The sequence below is a fragment of the Apteryx rowi genome, unplaced genomic scaffold, assembly GCF_003343035.1.
Source record: "Apteryx rowi isolate R43461 unplaced genomic scaffold, aptRow1 scaffold_646, whole genome shotgun sequence".
Classification (NCBI taxonomy): domain Eukaryota; kingdom Metazoa; phylum Chordata; class Aves; order Apterygiformes; family Apterygidae; genus Apteryx; species Apteryx rowi.
The window spans coordinates 311,691-334,046 of NW_020450923.1; the positions used below are offsets into that span (position 1 = coordinate 311,691).

At 38.4% G+C, this 22,356-nt stretch overlaps 1 protein-coding gene across 1 annotated transcript in view; it reads left to right on the plus strand.

The window, feature by feature from the left end:
• The window catches only part of TMEM245 (transmembrane protein 245), an 87,735-nt gene that overhangs the window by 888 nt on the left and 64,491 nt on the right, over window positions 1-22,356 (plus strand). Inside the window, exons 2-6 of the mRNA XM_026084547.1 lie at window positions 4-516; window positions 11,810-11,927; window positions 13,204-13,305; window positions 14,290-14,397; window positions 20,009-20,221. Coding sequence (XP_025940332.1) covers window positions 4-516; window positions 11,810-11,927; window positions 13,204-13,305; window positions 14,290-14,397; window positions 20,009-20,221 — 1,054 coding nt within the window. The remainder of the gene's footprint in view (window positions 1-3; window positions 517-11,809; window positions 11,928-13,203; window positions 13,306-14,289; window positions 14,398-20,008; window positions 20,222-22,356) is intronic.

The following is a 22,356-nucleotide window of genomic DNA, read 5'->3' on the forward strand; positions in this document are numbered from 1 at the left end:
GAGGAGGGCGCGGCGGCGGCAGCCGTGCCGCGGCTGGCGCTGGGCGGCCCGGCGGGGGTGTCGCTGCCGCGGCTGGAGAAGCCCATCAAGCAGGCCTTCTACAACACCGGGGCGCTGCTGTTCGCGGGGCTGTGCTGCGGCGCCGCCGTCCTGGTCTACTTCATCCTGGAGGCCTTCCTGCGGCCGCTGCTCTGGGCCGTGCTCTGCGGCACCTTCCTGCATCCCTTCAAGAGCTCGCTGACGGCGCTGGGCCGCCGCTGGCTCGGGCGCCTGCACCGCTCCCGCACGCCCGTCCTGCTGGCCGCCCTGCTGCTGCCCATCTGCTTCGCCAGCTACAGCGTGGAGGCGCTGGGCGAGCAGGTGCTGCGGCGGCGGCGGCTGCTGCTGCTGCTGGGCGCCGGAGGGCCGCTACTCTACGGGCTCTACTGCCTGGGCAGCTCCCTGGGCGTGCAGGTGCTGCTGGCCCAGGCCGCCCGCCTCATCTGCCAGGGGCTGGACTACTTCAGCAGCCAGTGGGTGAGTGCCCGCCGCGGGCGGCAAGGGGCTGCCGCGCCGCCCGCGCTGGCCGGGGGGCGGCGGCGCAACGCGGCGGCTCTGGGCGAGAGCTGTCCCCGCTCTCCTCGCTCGCCTCGGGTGGTGGCTCGGCGCGCCCTGCCCGGCGGGGGGCGGGCGCCATCTCACTTGTTGCGCAGCGGCGCCGGTTGTCGCCCCGTCCTACGACCTGCGGACCTTTAAAACCGTAACGCGCCTGTTTGAAATCGCCGTAGGCTTTTTTCTTTTTCTTCCCCCTCCTCCGCTGAAGGGCCCGGTAACTCCGGTGAAAGCGGGCGCCTCTGGCTGCGGTGTGTGGGGCGCCCGGCGCTGCTCGGGGAGGAGGCAGCGCTTCAGGGATGCTGGAGCAAACTGCGTAGTTGCCCACGCTGCAGTGGGGTCGCAGCTGGGTAGAGCAAATCTGGCTTTCCCCGTCAAAACCCCACCTAAAGTAGCTTTAACCAACTCTTTGAGTTGTAACAGACGGCATAGGGAAGTGTCCTGTGAAATCAAAGTACGTGCTGCAGAAGCGGATATGTTTTCTTTTGTCTGTATTTTCATGCCTGTGTGTTAGTCATGCTCAAGTTTTGAGATGCTATTAAGGGTAACTCGAGCGAGGTCTTGGGCAAACATTGACTCGAGCTGTAAGATGTGGATTAAGTGTTGTGAAATTGCGGTTCAGCTCGGCAAGTGACTTAGGAGAAAGGCATCTTAGGGCTTATTTCTCAGTGAGCTTTTTTAAAAATTTTTCTTAAAGCTCGAAACCTTGCAAACTCAATTTCAACATTTAAAAATCAAGCTGTTTACTTAACTTCTACATATTATTCATATTAATAAAGATTCTGAGAGGTTAGTTCTCTTTGGTAGGTTGACTAGTTTAAAATCCCTGGCAGAACTCAATAGAGCACCTTTTTCATTTGGTTACTTTTAAATGTTGAATTGAAAATGAGAACAATATTATGTATCTGAAGTAAATGGATATATGAAAACACAGAAGATGAGTGAAGTTGTACTTTTTTTAAAAAACACTGATGTAGAATTGGCATGCTCAGATTCCTTAGAGTCAAAGATTTTTTTTTTTAGCCAGCTTTTTAAGCTAGACTATTCTACTTTAGAAAACCTACTTGACTGGAAAATAACATATGCAGTTGGGTTAATGGGGATGTAAGTGTTTTAAAAGTAGCTCTTTACTTTAAACTGCATTATGTGGGCAAGAGATGGAAACAAACTGTCAGGGAAAGATACACTCTTACAAGCTTATCCAGACTTCTGGTTTTGAAGTTACGCATGCTCTTTGAATCCTAGTTTTATTTCTTTAGTGGAGCCAGGGTATGCTGATTTCTCAAACGCTACATTGAAATTGTATACCAGAAATGAAAAGGTAATAGTTCTCCGAAATGTATTGATGAAGAATATTTTTAGATGTTTCTAGTGTGTCTAGGATGGACTAGAGAAGCTTCCTACAGAAAGTCTTGAAGGTAAAAATTGGAAGAAGAAATTTTCTTGGCTTTCTACTCTTAAGTCTTGGCATATACTAGAGAATGTCAGGGAAGATGTTTTTCTGGTCTGTTTTGTCCCCAGAAGTATAATCTGAGACTGAGTGACTGAGATGGTGTGTGTGTATATGTGTGTGTGTGTGTGTGTGTGTGGTGTTTTTTCTTTTTTTATGAAGAGGAATGGTGCGCAAGCTTCTTCCTTTTACCTCCAGCTAAGTGATGAAAGAACAAAAGCATGACTATTACTCATTGTAAGTTTTGATTAGCTACCTTGCAATTTACCTGATAAGCTTAAGACTTTCCTTGGGATTGGCCTATTAAGTTTTTGCCAAATCAACTATATTGCTACAAAAACCGACTTGGCTAAGTCCTTTGTTCAAACCTTGCTAGTTCAGTTATACTTGCACCTTGTAGGTATAAAGGTATTAAAGGAAGTTGCACTGATTTAACTTCATAAATATGTCTGTAATGTCCTATCTGATGTTCATGCATGCTCAGTGCAGTTTTGTTTAGCAGGACTCTGATGCTCTGTCTTGCAGTATTTCTGATAGACACTTGGTGTCTATTGAAGTTCTATAAGATTTTTACTTGGCAAAAGATAGTAAGTTCCCAGATCTCTTCTGACTTGAGTTTCTTGGGGAAAAAAGTGGGTTTATGTCAAAATAATTAACCATGGACTTTCTTAAGCAAACCTGTTGCGGTAATCTTCTGTCAGGCTGCCTAAGTCTCCTTCTGGGGCACTATATGAGGAAGAAACTGTGGGCTTCTTCTTGTGTGGTGTGTGTGGGTTTTTTTTGTTTTTTTTTGTTTTGTTTTTTTTTTAACCCTTCCTCAACCTGGCAGCATCTATAAATCTTGCAATGTTTCCCTGTTCCAGGGTTTTTTGAACCTTGCTGTTACTTGATTTGTATTATTTTAGACCTGGTTTTAGGCTGCTTCTCCTTAGAGTATGGTAACTTAATTTTACCTATCCTGCTGAGAAGCCTTGAGCTGGATTAGTTAATAGTATCTGCTTTAACTTCAGTTAAGCATTTTTAAGCCATTTAATTCCCATGTAATATTGCAGGCACTGTGCATGTGTACAATTTGCTTGTTAACATCTGCACAAGAATTTTGGATATTACAAATCTGTTTGCTCCATTGTACTGTCCTTTCCCGGCATCTGAATCTTCCCCAGTTCCTTCTGAATGTATCTTAACGTGAAAATAAGAACTATTTTAACATGTAAGTGCTTTATGCATTAAGCGAAAGTTATAGTAATTTCATTTCTTGCATTCTTTCTTTTAGTAGGCCATTAAGCCAATCTAGATTTCTGTGTTTTGAAATATCTCAATCTAGAATAAATTGATTTACATGAATACAATAAGTAAATACCTATTGTGTACAGGAAAGGGTACTTTCTTGCCAAGAGTGTGACACGTAAATCATTCATTAAAGACATAGAAGAGACAAGCAAATGTCTCTTGCAGCATGCCTTGTGACAAATGTGAGGGCAGCATCTGACTAGCACAGAACAGTTGTTTATAGAAATTTTCATCTTGTGAACTACAGATGTCAGTGCTCCAGCCATCCATGACTCTGTCTTGGGCTGCAAAGGTTTAAAAATGTATTTATTTTTACTGGGAGCTTGTGAGTTGTTTGGTCTTTGTAAATTGCACCCTCTGGATACCCCTGCTGCTTGCAGAAAGGAAGATGACATGCATTTATCTTCTCCCTTTCTTATTACCTCTGCTGCACTAAGGAAGTAAGAGATTGCTAGTAGTTAGAATTTGACTAAGAACCATTATTGTTGCCATTATGGCTTTTTGGTACCAATTTGGCATTCCCTGAAAATATTTGTATGGTATCTACTGAAGCTATGATACCAAGACAGTTTTCAACTTCAGTTCCAGTGTAAGTGTGAACAAAATGTTCTCCAAATGCAGCAATTGCTTATGATGCTGATTTAGAAAACTGCATCTTGGCACCATTATGTTAGAGCTTTCTGGTGCTATTGTCCTCAAATCTGGGAAAGCTGTTCACAGTGCTGATGAGTGAAGATTCAGACATGGCTACATTCCTCTCTGTGGCTTTTAAGTCGCACCTGGAATTTGAATTAGGAATCCTAGACACCTTGGTGATAAGCCCATTTGAGAGAGAATTACAAAATCCTACATTTGAAGAAGAAATGCATAATTTTATGCTAGTCTGCAAGCATCCTGTTCCTACCCTCTCCTTCCCTCTTCCCCCCCCCCCTTTCCCCTGCGTACCTGCTTTGCAGTTCCTGCACCTTATTTGAGGAAGCTTGCTCAAGAATCGTAGTAGACTGCTGGAACTTAAAGATAGGAGCTAGTTACAAATTTGTTGCCCTGACTCCAGCCTTCCCTATGGGTTGCTTGCATAAGTCTTCTGCAGAGGGGACACACTATATAGGTATAGTAGGAAGGGGAATGTTTTTCTTTAACACCTTTTCCTGAAAAGAGAAGTGTTTGTCCAATAGGAGACTGAAAATGCCCTTACACATTTATATGTTGTAACAATTTTAGCATGCTTACTCTTGCATACCTTCTGAAGACTAATCTGTGGATTGCCTTATCTTCCTAGGTTTGTTTGAAATATACTTGTATGCATCAGTACCTAACATAAAGGAAACTCTTCTGCTTTGCAGCAGCAATTCAAAGTACTTTAGCCTGACATTTTACAGTTACAGAAATATACAGGAAATGCCAGCTATTGCTTCTAATTCTTTTGTCAGCAGGGGTCACATGTTTAGATTTATTTAGAAAATGGTTAGTTTGTAGATCCCAGCAGATGAAATGAATTATACAGCTGTTTTATGTTGTCTGAAGTTCATCTTCTCAGTAAATTAAATGTGATATGACGATAACTGACAATTCTCTGCCATGGCCTTGGATACAGAGCTGTCAAAACCTTTCTCCCATGGTAAGAGTTTGTCAGAACTTGTTGATTAGGGTCAGAATTGTGTACTCGTGTGTGTAAATTTTTTTTTTTTCCCCCTCCATGCGGAATGCTAGGGTTCTGTGAAACTGTGTGCCAGACTATATCTCTGACTCTACTAGATGTGACTCATTCTGTTCTAATGGTTAACAAGCAATTAAAGGACCTGATTAATCCTTTCCTCACTAGAATGCCAGAAAAATCTGGGAATACCATTTGGCATGAGCATTGCATTGGAATATTGTCAAAGCAAGTGTTAGGTCTCTTGGCGATCCACTGTCTACTCTCTTGTCAGGGAAGCTATCAAAGACCTTCACCAAGGAAAACTGTTTGTCCTGGCACTAGATTCCAGCAGTCCCTAAAGTGGCCYTTGGAAACTGAAAATCTCAAAGATTCTTCTCTGCAAACCTGTTTTGGGTTGCAGGTATCCAAGAAGGCTTGGCTGCCATAGCATTATTGAACTTGTTACCTTTGGAGGTGTAAAAAGCATCTACGTTTTGTCAAATTCATGTACGGGGCAAAAGCTGTCCTAGCAAAGGAAAGGATTTAAGTTTGACAATAATGTTAGAATAACTATAAAGAAGAAAAATGCAGTTCTGATTTTGAGTTGCATATAATTTCTCTTTACTTTTTCCAGCATTTCAGATAGTTTTCTTTCTCTTTGCCCTGCTCCTTAGAGCAGGTGTGCAGATTTCTAAAACCTGTCCAGCATAAATCAAAGAAAAAAACAACACTATTATCTCTGCCTTTGCTTGGGATGCAGTCCCTTCTTTTTTTTCTGCTTTTTCATCTGACTTGCATCAGAGCTCCCTTCCTGGTTCTTTTACCCTGTGGGCATGGACCCTTAGTAGTGCAAGCCTTATTTACCAAACACAGCAGTGATAATTCTCAGAGAGCAGGGAAAGGAAGAAGAGTGCACAGGGAGAATTTTAATTGAAATATAAATGTAAGAAGGGATTCCCCTCACCCTTCCTTTTAAATAGTCTTTCTACTGCTTATAATAATGCTTTTGATATGGGTACCATGGCTTATACATCACAGGTACTGGCTATAAACATCTTTTCAAAACAACAGTCTTTGTTTTGTTGTCACAACCTGTTGGAGATCAACTTTGTAGAGACCTCATGGGGCCTATTTAAAGGCGGAGGGGGGCGGGGAAGACTGGGATGTTCCTAGTGTTTTCTTTCCACCTTTGTTTTTCCCTTTCACACCCGCCCTTGGTTTAGAGTGAACCTGCCATTAGGTGTGTTTCTTGAAAAGGCAGATAGGCTTCTTTAGTTTTGAATGCATGAACTGCAGCCTCAGGCACTAAGCTGATGCTTGCCTTTAGCCTAATGGTATTTACTACATGATGATACTTATTTATTGGCATTTACTTATATTATTTGAAAAAAAAGTTATTTATTTTACTACCACCTCTGAAAGGAATGATCAGTATGGAATTGTCCAGCAAAACTTTAACTATGCTTTATATAGTAAAACAAAAAGATGAAGCTGCTTATGTTAAAGGAGCCACCTCTTGTGAAAGTAATATCATGAAGCTTGTCATAATAGTGATATCCTGCCTTCAGGGAGAGGATGTAGCAGGTTGATATTCTCTGAAAAATTTCTTCACACAAGTGAATCTTGGAAAAGCTTGATTTCTGAACAGTTTTTTTCATAATGGAAATTCTCACAAATAACTTCTGTATTAGGACAGCACAAGAGAACTACAGGAGAAGCATTTTCAACACCCATATCAGCAGGTATCAGGATAACTTACCTAATGGATTATCTTAAATTCACAGCATAGGAAATGTTGCAGTACACATTGAAAATGCTTTTAACCACTCTGTAACAGTGTTTGTTTTGATAGTCAGTTTTGTCCCCCAAGATTATAACCATAAGTTCATAGTTTGGAAGGGAGTGCCAGGCTGGATGCCAGGCTTCCATTTTATTTAGTTTAGTAGTTGTAGGTTAACCTGGAACACCTAAATATAAATATCTCTCAATTGGGGATCTAGAAGGAACCAAACTGGTAGGCTGTTTTATTCCTTTGACAACAAATAGGCCAGTTAATCTGGTGTACTCTTGCTTTTGTGCTAATTTAGGAAAAAGCTCAGAATGTCATTTACCTGCTTCAGTAAATAAAGATCCTTTTAGTGCAGGGTAAGAGGGGTTGCTTGAGTTTGCTCTGAGGTGGGGCATAGCATTATCTGTGCAGCTAGTTGTTTTTTATTCTTGCATCTGCTCAATAAGGACTGTTTTCATATTAAATGAAGGGCAATTACACATTCTTCATTCTGCTGAACCCCACATGCTGTGGGATACTTCCTGTCACGTACTGTGGAACATACGGTAAAGCCACATGGAATTAGTTTTGATTCTGAAAATTGGAGTCAAACTGGCATTTTCATGATTCCTCGCTTGCCTTCTTATTATCTTCTCTCTTGATTAGAAGACCATTTTCAAATGAGCAAGACAGATGAAGAAAACACTGTGATGTTTGTAATGACAAATGCAGCATGGCTTTTAGTGTGGCTTCAGTTTTTAAGTCAAGCGCTGTTCTGCTCAGGTTTTGCAGTAGGTTTGTTCTTTTGGCAGCCTGGGTTGATACGCCTGGGTTGGCACCGAGGAGGAAGAGGTAGAAATAATGATCTACTCTCAGAAGATCTCTTCAACTTTGCTCAGTGCAGTGCTGTTTCAAAAATTTGTGAAACAAGTGTGGAGTGAGTGTGGATGAGAGGACTGCTGTATGAGTGGGATGACTGCCTGGGACTGTGGAATACTAAAATAATAAAAATCCCTTTTTATAGGGATCTATATGGAGCCTAGATATTTCTGTACTTGAGACAACCTACTTGGAAATGTGCACGTCTTCTGATGATCTGTAGTCTTATTTTTGATGCACATTAATTGTTAATTAATTAGCTGGTTGTGCTGTTCTTGTCCACATTGTGTGGCAAAGGTTTTTATTCTTTTTTAATAGGGATATTAATGGAAGAAATGGGTTTCTGCAACAGGAGGCCAAATAGGAGATCTGGGAAAGATAAAGGAGCCTTTCCTTTACTTATCCTTTTCTGTTGTCTAAAGCTGCTTGATGAAAACAACAGGGAGGGAATCACAAGATAGGAAACCCAGTCATTAAAGTTTGTGTGTCTATTGTCAGAGAGTAAGGCCACACATGAGTAGTGTTATGTGAAGGTTACCTTTGAAAGGTTTTCCTCTTTTAAGGAAAGAAGAGGGGGGGGAAGGAATCTCCATTTGAAAATGAAAACTTTATCTTAAAATGTTAAAGAGAAGTGGTGAGATAGTTAGGATTTTTTTTGTTTTGTCGGAGCCTTAAGCAAACCGGAAAGTATGAAACCTTTCAAGTTAGATCCAGAGTCCAAGAGGACAAGCAGCTTGGAAAAAAAGCAACACTTCAAAATGGCAAAGAGGGGGAAGGTAGAACTACAACTAGAAAATAAGAGGAATTGAATCATGCTGTTCGGTAGGTCTTGACTTGCTAAGAACTGGAAACTCCTGGACAGCTGGCAGGGCATGTATCAAAAGAAGTAACCATTTTTATTCCAGTCAGTCTTCACTACTGTGTTCGCCAGGAGGTGGTTTATATGTAATAGATAGGAAACGTGCTAACTGTTGGATGCTGAATTTTGGGAGCAAGGTTTAAAAGATGGATGAGTTGATCTAGCAGCTTTGCTGCCAGTGAAGGGGTTGCTCTTATTTATCTCACTTCTGGTATATGCTTCAGTTGCCCTGAATTCAGTGAGCTCAAGATCACCCCCTCCGCCCCCCTTTAGATTAACTCGCTGTTAGGAAAAGAAGGAAGTGGGTGAACTGTGTAACTGGAAAAGTTTTACTCTTTAATATAAATCTATGTGAATGCTGTCAAGAGTGGAGTAGCAGGAGAAAAATCCCTTCTCATTGAAATGTGATGCCAAAGCTTAAAGTGTTAGAATGCTCCCAACTTTTAGTGGAACAGAAAATGGGCTTTCAGTAACATCAGGAAAATGGTTATACTGATAAATCCTAGACTTTCCAGCACATAGAACTAGTAATAAAGGTGATATTTTAATTTTTAAAAGAAAATCCAAACACTGAAGCAGATGCTTGAACTTAACATAAAAGTGGCAGCTATTCATGGTATATTTTTGTCTTCAGTTGGCAAGAGGCAATTTAAAGAGAACTGAAGCCTATTAGACTTGCATAGACATCTCCAGATCTGGTCTTTTAAATTATCACTGTAACCCAAAAGTGGACGCTGAAATCCAAGAAGTTGCACTGCAGTGTTACAGCTATTTATTCAGGGAGAAAGGCATTTTTTGTGTTACTACTTTTGTGTCTAAAGAAAAACATTTTGTTCAATTTACTGGAGGGGCTACAAAAGCACAAGGCAGTTATGAAAAATGAGATCTTTGATGTTTGGTCAGACAATGCAGATGAGCAAGGGAAGGAAGAAGAATTAAACCATCCAGAAAGGCACCTAAAATTCTGACGTGTGCGGGGTAGTGCATGCCACTGAAGTTTAAACGAGATAGAAAATGTATTTGAAAGTCTTAGAGTAGATCATGAAAATTAGGCATCTGCAGCTGACTTCAGCTTGATAAATAGTTACGGTAGCGAATGTGTGCATGCTGCAGTATCAGAAGTGTGTATATTAGTCACTTGGTTAGCTGTATACTCGTATAAATCAGATTCATGGCCATCTTGGTTTAACATGGAATTTGCCTCCATTCTAGGTTTAGTGCAGTAATTACAGTATTTTAATGCTAATAAAAGTAGGTAGTATCTTTTATTCTTTATTTCCATTATGTCTGTTGCCAAGAAGGTCATGTAATTTAGGGTATAGTAGTATAGGTTGTAATGGTTATAACTATTGTTGTATAGTAAATAGGCTATTCTCACTCACTTGTATCTAAAAACTTCGGAAACCCTTCAGCAAAATAGTGGGAAATGTAATATAGGATGTGTTTAAAATAAAGAGTAGGCTATTGCCAAGTTAGTATGGGATAAAATCCAAGTCTATGTCAATCTAAATAACTTGCTTTGTCAGTTGTTTTCAGCTGTGAATTGCTGGAAGCAGGCTACCTGAGTTAGAGAAGTAGTCTGGCTTAGTTCTGCTGTAGGTTATTTCTTGCAACATAGGGAAGTGCTACTGAGATTTCATAAGTGCTTGACCATAACATTAACTGGTGATGGATTGATTAATCCACGGTATCATTGAAATCAAACCTTTTGCACCAGTTGATTGAATATGTAGCTTGTTTACAGGGCTCAAGTGTTGTTTTGGTTTGTTTTCTGAAGCAAGATGACTCATTTATTTTAAAATAAGCTATTTTCTCCCTCATCAATAGAAGTAAAGAATGCTTTTACTTCCTGTCATTTGCTAAGCTTTTAGAAAGGAGAATTGTTGAATTATGTAACTTGCAACAGAAATAATTACTGAATATTTAAGCACTGAAGTGCTATGACTTAGTTTTAGTTCGACTGATAAAAACAGTGGAACATAGTTTACTTTGGATTTTAAACCCAGGTTTATGCTCTATTAACCCCCTACTCTTGGCATATTTTTAATCAGGAAGTTTCATTTACTGAACTCTAGGCCTTTTAACAGAGTTTGTAATTTGTAATTTATCATTAAACTTAAAAGCTGAAGAGAAGAATTGACTTGATGCTGGAATAGGCGTCATACAAAGATGATAGGGAACAGCGTAGAACCTTTCTTGCTGCTAAATTCTCTCTTGCAAGTACAATTGTGCTGTAACGTGCATTGTGAGTGAAGTTGTACCTGTGCTGTTAAAGGAGGGCTGCCGTGTGCTGCAGGTCAAAATTATTTTATTTAGTTTGTGGGTTTAATCTTAATATCCAAGACTTTAGTTTCAGACATTTGCCTTAAGTTTATATTTGTCTGTAAGCGTTATGCTGTTGTGTTCATACATAACTAGGGAAGGATAACAGAGAAAAGTTGATTTGATCTGCTTTGATATATTAGTATGAAAAGGGAATAGGTTTGTTCCCACTTCTTAGGGGATTTTTAATTGCCCTCTGTGTATTAGCATTATGATATGGCGTGAAATCCTGGTCCCCCTGAAGTTAACAGGGCTCAGTCAGTGCTTATCTGTTGAATTCAGTACAATTACAATTTCCTGTAGACCAGTTAGGTAGATGGCAGTAGTGACACAAACTGCTTTTCACAGAGGTTCTGCCTCTTCAGCATGAGTCATAGTGCAAAAATAGAGGTGAATGTTCTTTCTCTGTGTTCAGCCTAACTGCCTGCTCTTTGCCTCTTTCAGCGCATTCTTGTTTTTTCACACTGAAGTCTGATTCAGCAAATGCTGTTGATAAAAGTTCCGTTTACAGTTCAGTGGTATTTATGAATGTACAATAGAAGGTGTCCTAAACTGGTTATGGATAGGGAGCATTTCTTGAATTTGGACCTGAAACATCAAATTTTTTTTGAATGTAACACTTTTTTTTTTTTTACGGGTTTTCACATCTCTTATTTCACATCTTTTGCTTAGTAGTGGCTTTTCACATTGTCAAGCTCAAATTTGTTATCTAAAACTTCTGAATTAGAATTCTCTGTTGTAGACCTGAAGGAGGCAGTTATAAGCAGCAAAACAAGATGACCACATCAGTCTGTGATTTGCTGGCACAGCAAACGGTTATCTTTTTACTTAAGTGTTTTCACTTAAATATTTGATAAAATTGCATGTCAAAAGTCACTTAGAACCTGAACTAGAACCTGACTTTGCTTCTCTATAGCAGGGCTGTGTGTGTGTGTGTATGCATGTGTGTATATACATATATATGTACACACACACTTGTGTGTGTATTTACCTGCATGTATCTTTTTCTTAAAGATATGGACCTTGGTAGTTGGTTACCTGTTGATGGTTTCATTCAAGTGGAATCTAAGCACTGAACGTTACTTAAAAGCAGTCTCAGTTCCTGTCTGGATTATGCTGCTCTTTCATTTAGGTGAGTAACAAACTTAGTGTTCATGAGTAGCAAAGTTCATGTGTCTACTGTGATTCTGTCATCTTGCAAGCAAAGCCATCCTCTTGCTCCTTTTCTAAAATATTTTAATGGAGTCTCAGCTGAGGTGCAAGCTGTTTTTTCTGCTCAGTAATTCTGGCCACATGTGGCCAGCAGGAATTTTTTCATTATGCAGAAGTATGTGTTGCTGGTAGAAAGCTGGTAAGATGCGAGTGTTGGAGTATGAATTGGGAAGGGCAGCAAGGAGTTGAGCAACATCATCTGCCTTCCACTGCTGTTGTCTAGTTTGTACTTTCTGTGGCTTAATTTTATTTGGCTCTTGCAGTAACAGACTTCTCACCAGCTGGTTGGAGGGGAAGGGCTGAGGTAACATGGGAGTGATTTTAGACTTTCACTCATTAATATTTTGAACTTTTTTGAGAGTCTGTCACTAATTAAGGCTGAAACTGTAAAATGCATTTAGTAGTAGTAATAGAAGCAAAAAAAATTTTTTTATATCAGCAATCAACAAGCATGTCATTATGATGGCATCAACAATATCAAATAAGTTTACTACGAATCTGTATAATCTGTTAATACAAATCTAAGGTTATACTAACTTTTTAGTATTAAGTTTATAAAGATTATATTATCATAATCTGAGTTCATTGGATTTCCCATGGTCATGCAAATAATAAAAGGCTAATATGGTGGAAGGTTTCACAGCATATTTAATGATTTATTTTTGCTTTAGCAGCAGGTTGCAAGAGTTGTTCCAAATACATGTGGACGCTTCTCTGATGTTTTAGGCTGCACATAGTGGCTTTGCCTTTGCTCACGTTTTCAGTCTTACATTTGCTTGAAGTACTAGCTGAAAAGCCAAAATTAAACAAGGCCCTGCTTGATGCACCTCTGTAGAGTTTTAACTTAAATCTAGATTATTTTTTTTAAGTGGCTTGGTATGCTTCCGATTTCTAAAATGTTTTTATTTTGTGTAAAGCCTAATATTTTGCATGTTGTTTTAAAAACTGTCTCTAAGGTATGCCAGCATAGTTTAAAGTCACTGAAGAAGTAACAACGTGGTTTATTCATTGAGGAACTTATTCACCTGTTTTTCTGCTTCCTCCTTTCTGTGAATGTAGAAAACTTGTTTGCTTTAACACTTGTTAGTTTTTACCTATGTGGTTCTTGGTTGTTGTGGTGCCTTTCTTAGTTTTGCTAGATGTAAAGTTTATTAATGGCATAATTTTTATTGAAGAAAAAAATGTATCTTTTTCAGCTTCTGTGGCTGGCTCCTGGAGAATTCCTGTGTTTCTGGTTATAGTTATTCTGATGACTGTAGGCATGTTGCATGAACAGCAGAGTGGAGAGGAGTCTTCTGGTAAGAAATGAGTTGTTGTATCTTTTATTATAGGAGGCAAAAGTTCTGTGAAGTAAGGAGAAAGCATCCAAACTATATTACTGTAAATTTAGTATCATATAGATTGCAGGAATTTCCTATAAGAAGTTTTAGCATGTTTGTTCCAAAGTGGATTTTGCATGCTGAAATGAATCTTATTTTTTTTATAGAAAGATCTTTACAATAACTGTCTGGTCTCTATAGCAAAGTAGTTGACTCTCTTAACTGCAAAGTTTAGAATATGTTTCAATTATATGTTTAAGAATATGTTTAGAGAATCTTATATGTAGTTTCAAGCATGAAGAGAGTCCAGGAATTTGGAATTAGGGTCTAATTTTGAAAGGAATGAGCAGTATGGGTTTAATAGTTGAGTAATGTTGAGTATGAGAGAGAAACTTAGACTACTTCACCCATGCAGTAAGTTTCTTATATCCAATTATTTGTGGTTAGAATGCAAATTTCTTAACATTATGGTTTGTGTTTGGATTTTGAGAAAAATAGCTTTCTCCTATTGTGAATCAATTTTGTATAAAAACAACTGCCAGGGATTCCTTTCCATTAATAGTTTTATTGTTATTTTGGGAATTTTTTTTCTATCTTGCTGCTTTGGTTTTCTTGAAAGTTGTCACCGCCTTGGTTAGTAAAACTGATAACCTGGTATAGAGATTTTAGAGTAATCAGACTGCGAGTAACAGAAGCAGCTTTGTCAGTGACAGCTCACTAGGAAGGACAGCGCTGAGTCACTGATTGTTTTTGTGTCCTGACTCCAGCTGTATTGTAATCCTAAAATTAGTAGCACTCCTGGCCGTTTGATCATATTGACTATGTAGGATGCATATTAAAAACTAACAATATCTATGCATATATTTTTGTATTGCTTGACAGCTTCAGTGGATATCAAGCAACAAACACAATATTTTAAGACTTAAGCTCTTCTTTATTTATATAGACATGTATGTTTTACAGGGGCAGAACTTCCCGCTCAGATGATTTCCATTGCGGCTTCAACAATTGCCATGGCAATATCAATTACAGAAGATGAGTCAAATAACAAACGTTCCTCACTGCCCTCAGGTGACTGAATACTCTGTAAGAAAATATTTGAATTAGTTCTAAAGGCATGAATAAGAGGGAGTTAAGAACATATTTCAAAATAGCCCCTCTCCTCTTCATCCTTTTCCAAAATAACGCATTATGCTTACCCCGTGTACCTGGTATATCTACTTTTAAAAATGGTAAGAGGACAATAATATAGAAGCGCTCTTTCATACAGAAGGTCTGACTAGAAGTTTGTAGATGTGTTTTCTTGTGTGTTTTTTTGTTTGTTTTGTTTTTGGTAATGAGGGCATTTTTTCCCCCTCTTTATTGTATTTATTTTCCCTGCGCTTACCTTGATTTGTTGGCGCTAATAAGATATAACTGGGTTGCTTGATGAGGTACAGATGGACTGGTATAATCTTTGTGGATGTCACAGTGACAGAAAACTTTGTTCTCTGTTTAGCTGTGGCGTGTTCATATTCTTTCCTGTAGCGAGTTTCGTTGAGAATGTAACAAAATGAGAAATCTTTAAGAAATGGTTTGAAAGGGCTGCAAGAAGAATATATAGGAGTCCATCTCTGCTATTGAACCTTGCCATCTGTTGTCCAGGTAGGCCTTTGGTGGAATGGGATACTAGCAAAATCAAATATTGTGGAGATCTCTGGATCTGTTTTCATCCATCTTCTTCAAGTAGACAGACAAAACAGGTCATGCAACCTGACAGGATGCAAGTGTCCAAAACTTGAGCTTAGCTGCATCTAAGAGTAGTCTACTGCAAGGCAGTATGTTCTTAAAATTGTCTGCAATGTGTAAATTACTCTCTGTAGGGATTGTGCAAGAGAGAATGCTTTGTGTGTGTAGTGTTAATAACTTATGTCTAAAGGCTGGCTTGCATGAATCTAAAGTTATTCAGCCTTCAGGTAAAAGAGTTGACATAGAACAATCTCTTCAGCAATTCTTCTATGAAACAGAAGGATACATAAAGCTACTCAAATACATTTCCTAATTTTAAATATCTCTATATAAACTGTATTAAAAAACATTTGTTTTTAAAATATAAAAAGGGCAGCTTTAGACAATTTATTCTTTACTTAGTGTTGTAAAATGAAGATGACCTCATCAGTCTAACTGACTTGCTAAAGACAAATATATCCTGAAATTTGGGAATGGGACATCGTGGTGAAAGTTTTCTTCTGTTATCTCTAGTCTGTTACTTTTGAAATGAGAGAGATTATTTAGCTGGATTTTTGGATGTCTGGTCAAGTGAGTCTCCCACAGACGTGCTATGTAAGCTCGTGTGTGTGGTGTTTAGTTTTTTTTTTTTTTTTAATTAAGTCACCAGTTTTAGGTTTTTTTCCTCTTTAACACAATTAATTTCTATTTTCAAGTTGTAACTCTGTCTGGCCCCAAGAAAAACACTACAGCAGTTCTACAGGGGTGTCTTCTGTAGTGAATGTTGCTTGAGTCAGTGTTTTTTCACAGCAGGAGAAGAACAAATATAGAGCTTCCTGTCTGCTTTTAACAATAGTCCAAATAAAGTCCTAGCAATCTATTGGGAGGCAACATTTTATTTCGTGCGAAGTGTTAAGTGTCCTCATGGTCATCTGTGGTTTGGATCTTGTGTGAATGGTGATGAAACAATATTCTGGCACTGTAAGAATGTTTACTCGCAAAGTTAAGAAACAGCAGCTCTTGTTTTTCCTCTGTAGTGATTTGTGTGGAGTTTTTGGTTGTGTTTTTTTTTGTTTTGTTATCCTGTTTTGGAATTCATAATATGACACGTCTGTTTTATGAGAAATTTAAGATTTTTGGAAGTTTTCACATCTTCAGTCAGGTAGATAAACTTCAGGGTGAGATCTTCCTTGTATCTTCTCTGAATATATGTTGGTAGCTGTCAAGATTGGTTAACTGGCAATAGCAAGAAAAATGCTTATACTGTATTAAACTGAATGCAGAACAATACTTCATTTGTGTACTGTTCTCCTTGTGCTTAAATTTGTCCATTAGGAAAATGGGAGGGGGGGGAAAGCCATATTGATTATATATATTTTCCAAAGACTTATGTTTTCCTTATTTTGTATTTGAATAGTGGTTTTCAGTGTGTATACTTTTTTAATGATTCCAGTAAAGACTGTCTAACTTGTGATTCTTTCTGGTGTCCCAAGAATTTCCAGAGTATACATCAAGTGATAAATGCTCATCTTAAGAAGCAGATACCACTGCAGTATTTTGTTAGCTGCTTTGTAGGCAAGATTCAGTTGTCTTGCTGGCTTTGAGTATGACAGACATTGAAATCCTTAAATATAGTTGTAATTCTTTCCCCCTCCCCCAAATTTCTTTATTCTAGGTAAAGAAAATAGACTAGTTTTCTTTAAAAAAAAAAAAAAAAAGAAAGAAAAAAAGAAAGAAAGAAAGAAATCTTAGACTTACAAAAAGATATGGTTATTCAGAAAGGGGTACCCTCATCCTGGTCTTTTGAAATAATTTTTCAATAATATTAATCACAATAATAAAATCATCTTTTCACGTAACTCTGAAGAGTTTGTTCTGATACCCTGGTCTACAGGCATACAAATTGTTTGCCTTCCTCTTTATGCTACTGTTCCTTTTCCTTTTGCTTAAGGAAAGAGAAAAGAATAATTCAGAACTGTGTGCCAGCAAGAAATTGACTTGATAGAGAACAGATCATGCAAAGAAAAGAACATGTTTTAATACAGCCAGGAAAATTGGCAATTCTTTGGGTTTTTTATTATACTCAAATTGCTACTGTGGATTCTGATTTTGATATATTATGAACAGCATCTTAAAGATATCCCCAGATTCTTTGTCAGGTACTAGGTTAGCTATTTGGGAAAGACTGTCTTACTGTCTCATTTGTTGGAAGACAGAAAGTGTTTTTTCAGGTTTCATCTGAGACAATACCATGAAGCACACCGAATGGTATCTTACAGGACCTGAAGTTGCTCCAAATCAATTCTAGCAGTCAGTCTTCCCCACTTGTGTTGATGAGGCAACAAAATGTGTGTGTGTGGTGGGGGAGGTTTGTTTTAATTTTATTTCCTGAGTTAGTTTTTTTGACTGACTGCTGTCTGATCATCTTAGTGTCGGTGCTGATGCTAAGGAGTCTGCGTCTTTGGTACGGGGAGAATGCTGGGTAATGGTAGTGCCAATTTAGTTTGGCCTAAACTGCTGTGGAACCRCATTCTGAAAAAGCTTTTCTCTTCTTGAGATCCTCTAACACTTTAAGTCTTGGATTTGTTTTTTGTTTTTTGGTTTTTTTTAAACTTTTTCACCTTTTTCTGAGTTCTTTCCCATTTGTGTTTTGTCTTCTGTGAACAGTCTGCTTATATCTATACAGAAACTGTAAGAAAATGAGTTGGGTTTAATTGGTGCTATTCTTAAGAATAATATTACTGCTATTTAATTAAGTTTTTCTTCATTGCAGAAATATGTTGATCTGATTCTTCATTCCAAAAGGAAGGAATATTCTTTTCTTTTGTAATGACTTTGCCAAGGCTTTTGGGGTCAAAAAGGGTCAGATAAAGCCTATTCCACATGAGGGAAGTTATTATGCCAAATTCTTTTGTTTTTCTATTTTGGCTTTTAGCATTTCTTTTCCTTTGATAAACATTAGTTTCTGCTTGTTGTCTTATGTTTATTATCTATTTGGGGAAGAAAGTAAAAAGAAAGGAGCTGAGTAAGTTGAATGGGTAGGAGGGGAATTCTCAGTTACCAAGCATGCTGCTCTCAATCTTGTGTTCCTTTACCAAATCTTAAGCTGGATGCATTTGGCTCTTCCTCAGTGTACTCCTCTGCCTAATTGAAGGTAGACTGAAGAGTATAGGGGAATTATAGAAATTTTGTTTCTTATGACAGCGGAAAGCTTCTGTCTATAGGTAACTCCATCTTCCCTCATGAAAAATTAACTTGTGCCTTTTTCTGCAAAGTACAGCTACGTACGATAGGGTCATCCTTCCCTGCTTTGAGATACGAACTGATTTGTCAAGCAGCACTCCACCTGAAACAACTTCTGTGTTTAGCTGTTTGCCGAGTTCCTTCTTTCAGGTTGCCTCCTGTAATTCTTTTGGGGATATTATGAAGTTGCACCAAATATGTTACCAGCAGCCAGCTGACTTTTCCCTTCATTGTTGCAGTGTCTATTGGGTGAATCAGCAAAAGAGCTGTGTTACTGTATTAGTGCTGTTAGGAAGCGCTTATAAGCGCTAAAAAGTTTTGCTTCCTTGTAATACAACACCAGTGTGGATTACTGCAGCACGAAGTGTTCATCTAGTGTGCAAGGCTGCAGAATTTGTTACTCTACCACTGCTGTACATGTACAACAAATTTGTCTTACTATACACGCTAGGCTCTTGTGCTGTAGGCTTTAGTGGCTGTAGTGACACAGTGCAGCAAAAACTGCATGTATGAAATATATGAATTGCTTGACTGGTATGCATGGTAGTATATTGTAATACAGTCCCTACAACAGTCTTTCTTTATGGGACGTAAGTGGTTGGTGTTAACATAACACAAGTCCAGTGAAAGAGTTGTTCTTTGCTTGTGTGCTGCAGTATGTAACAACATGGGAAATTGCCTTTTATTCTTCAGCATGGAATAGCTTTTCAGGTTATCTTGTGTGGCTGTTCTTCCTCCCTGGTCATAAATGTTCTTCAAGTAATGGTATATGGGAAGCCTCTGCATTTACTCACCTGCACAGAGCCTATCCTCAGTAAAAGTTAATACTGGATTTCAAGGGTAGAGATGCTACCTGCAGTGACTGAAGATAAGTCTGGTATCATCCATACTAGTCTGATACTAGGCAGACTTCCAAACTAAAAAGTTATTTAAAAAAATTACTCAAGTTCTGTAGACAAGACTTTTATATTAGACATAATATTTTTTGCTTGAAACCGCCATTTGTTGAACCCTTAATGCCTTTATTTTTTAACCTGTAAGTTCACATTTTTGAATTGAACTTAATCTTTTCTAAGTTATGAATGAGAGAACAACAGCATTTGTCAACCACTAACTTACGCTTGCTGTTGTTACTGAATTAGGTTAAACAAGCAAGTAATTTAAGATCGCAGCATGAATGCTGTGTTTGTAATGCGAATGTTCAGGAAAAGAAAGTATAATAAGAATTTTGTAAGATGGGAGCATCCTCTTCAAACTATGTTTTATTTTTTGCTTAAATGAGCTTTGAGCACATTTAAGAGCCCTTAAAGTGAAGAGAAATCAAAGATTTTATTTTAGCACTTCAGACTTCTGTTCTTCTGTTGAAAGTGAAATCTACTCTGGTTTTCTGAGTTTTATGATTGTTTGATAGAGTATATTTAGCTTCTCTAATTTCCTGGCAGTGGGAGGAGGCCTCTAAGAGGCTGTAGCATCCTTTCTTCTTTCCTCTTCTTCCTCCCCCATTAGCACTGCCTGGCATGGCGTTGCATGATGTGGAAGACCTTGCACAGGCCTGTTCTAGTTTTTTCAAAATCTAGATTAGTGCTAAGGCTATCCCTTTCTTCTAGAGAAATTACCGTAAAAGTAGGTTAAATTGCCACTAAGGAGCATATTCTGTTCTGTACAAGACATTGATGTGAGAATTCCTACTTGTTCCACTGCCATTTATTTATTTTTTGTTTGTTTATTTTAGAAGCAACAGAAGGTGATCAGCCTGCACATGCTTCATCTTCTTTCTCCTCCTCTTCGTTGTCTTCTGGGAGCAGGCAAAGGCCTGAGATTGGAGCTTTTCTTCGAAAAAAGAAAACGAGTGATATTTACTTTGTTACACTTGTGTGGGCCATTGTCATTGTGCAGATATGGCTAAATTTCTGGATTGTGCAGCTATTGCCAGTGCCTTTTGCAGGTAATAAAATTACTATGTACGTACATTAAATGATGACTTTGGATAGCCTTAGACTTTGTTAAATACAGTATAAATAAAATCTTACTTCTATTGTAGGCTTGTGTGAGTTCTTAAAACAAGAAATCTTGAGAAAGTTTAGGAGTGTGCAGAGTTAATTAACTTACTGTCACCAGTTAAGTCTTTCTGCATGGTTATAATGTTCTTGACCAATTACATCTTCAAATAGGAAGATTGAAGTGCAGCGTCCTGTATCATGTGGGCCCAGGCCCACTCTGCCATTTTAAAACTGCTTTGTCTGTTGACTGTCATTATGTATTTATGTTACCTGGAATAAATGAGTCACACCTTACACTTAGGAATACTTTTTGACTTTTGCATGTGCTTTTGGAGCACTTTGTTTTTCTTACTTTTGGTGTCATGTCTTTCATTTTTTGCATCTATTGCTAAGGCATGTCTTAGCATGAGCTGTACTTCAAAACTGAGTAACAGCTATGTGTTTTAATTTGCATTAAAAAATGTTTTGCTAAGTTCAGTGAACAATCACAAGATAAATTAGATTCTAATTCTAGCTCTGAGGTTAATTGGCTTTGTTGCTTCACATCTATGTGCATCTGTTCTCTTATCTGTAAAGCGATAGTGACATATTTCTGATGGCTATATGAAGAAGTTATTTTAAAACTGCATGCCATTTATTTCAATAATTTTTTACAGGAGGGGAAGAGAGAGAAGGGAAGACAGGAGCTCTGGAAATGTGCATGAGCTACTAATGAATCTGAAGCCTTCCTTTTTTATTTTATTTATTCCTTGCTGTAAACAGAGAATTGAGTTCCCTGGTCTCATTAGACTTCATTTAAACTTCACTTAAAACACTGCTTTTCAGCTTTTTTATTTATTGCACACTTAAATATAACTATTATCCCATTCACCAAGCCATTATAACTGTCCAGTTGTGCATTTGGAAATCAAGAATGTAGAGCCATGCTTACAGGTTTGAGAGGCTCTTAACGTTGTTATGAACTCTGAGAAACATGGTGAAAGAAACAGCTGCATGTTTGTCTGTGGTGTTGTAGTAGAGGCTAAAAGGTAATTTGATCATTAGACATATAAATAGCTGAATATAGGATAAGAGGAGAAAGAGAGTTTTAATCTTTGTTTCCTACCAGTGCGGTTACTACTGCAAGTACTCTGCCCAGTTTTGGTGACGGGGCATCATGGGAGATGATGATGACAGGTTGGTCAGAGCTTGTAAGCAAGTCATAAAAATGATCAAGAGGTTAGGAAAGATGTTTTAGAATTACCAGAAGCAGAGTTTAAATGGCTAAATTTATTCAAGGAATGACTGTTTAGAAATACCTATGTAGGGTGGGAGGCAAAATGGGTGTAGCAGGTATTTCTGCAGTTTGGCAGACAACAAGCAATAGTCTTTAAGCTAGAGCCAGACATATCTAGACTGTAAAGCACACATCTAATACTGAAGTGACTTTCCAAAGGCTTCTGTGGATTGTTTGCTGCTGCCAATGCTTAGAAGTGCCTGAACAAGAAGCTTAAGCCGAACAGAAATTAATTTGGGAATATTTGTAACCTGTTACCTTAGTTGCGAGACTGGGTGTTAAGTGCTTGTTTTTGCTTGTAAAACCGATTAATATAACCAAATGGCTGCAAAACCCTTATGAAGGGGCAGTGTGATTATGAAAGGAGCCAAACTCAGAGCAGTGGATCATGCTAAGTATCAGAAAGGAAATGAGGATAACCTGGATTGTTAAAAATGAAGTATTAAAAATAATTTAGTAGTGGGCAATAGCATTGTAAAGCAAAGGTTTCCTTGCAACTTTTCAAGTCTAAGGTGACTAATAAATCTAAGGACCCTAGAGATCTTAAGGAAAATGCTTCTAGAACTTGAGAGAGAGAGAAATCAACCCCTTTCAATTTAAGATTTTTTGGAGTTCCTTATGATGGTAGACATGACTATTACATGAAGTAGGTAGCATTTAGATTATCATAAAATACCTTACTACCATTAACACTTTTTCTTGAAGTCATTTCCACTTCAGTAGAACAAGATGCTCTTTAAAAATTGCCTAACGTAGAGGGTGGAAAATAATAATTCCATAAAGTGAAAAGGGGCAAAAGTGAAC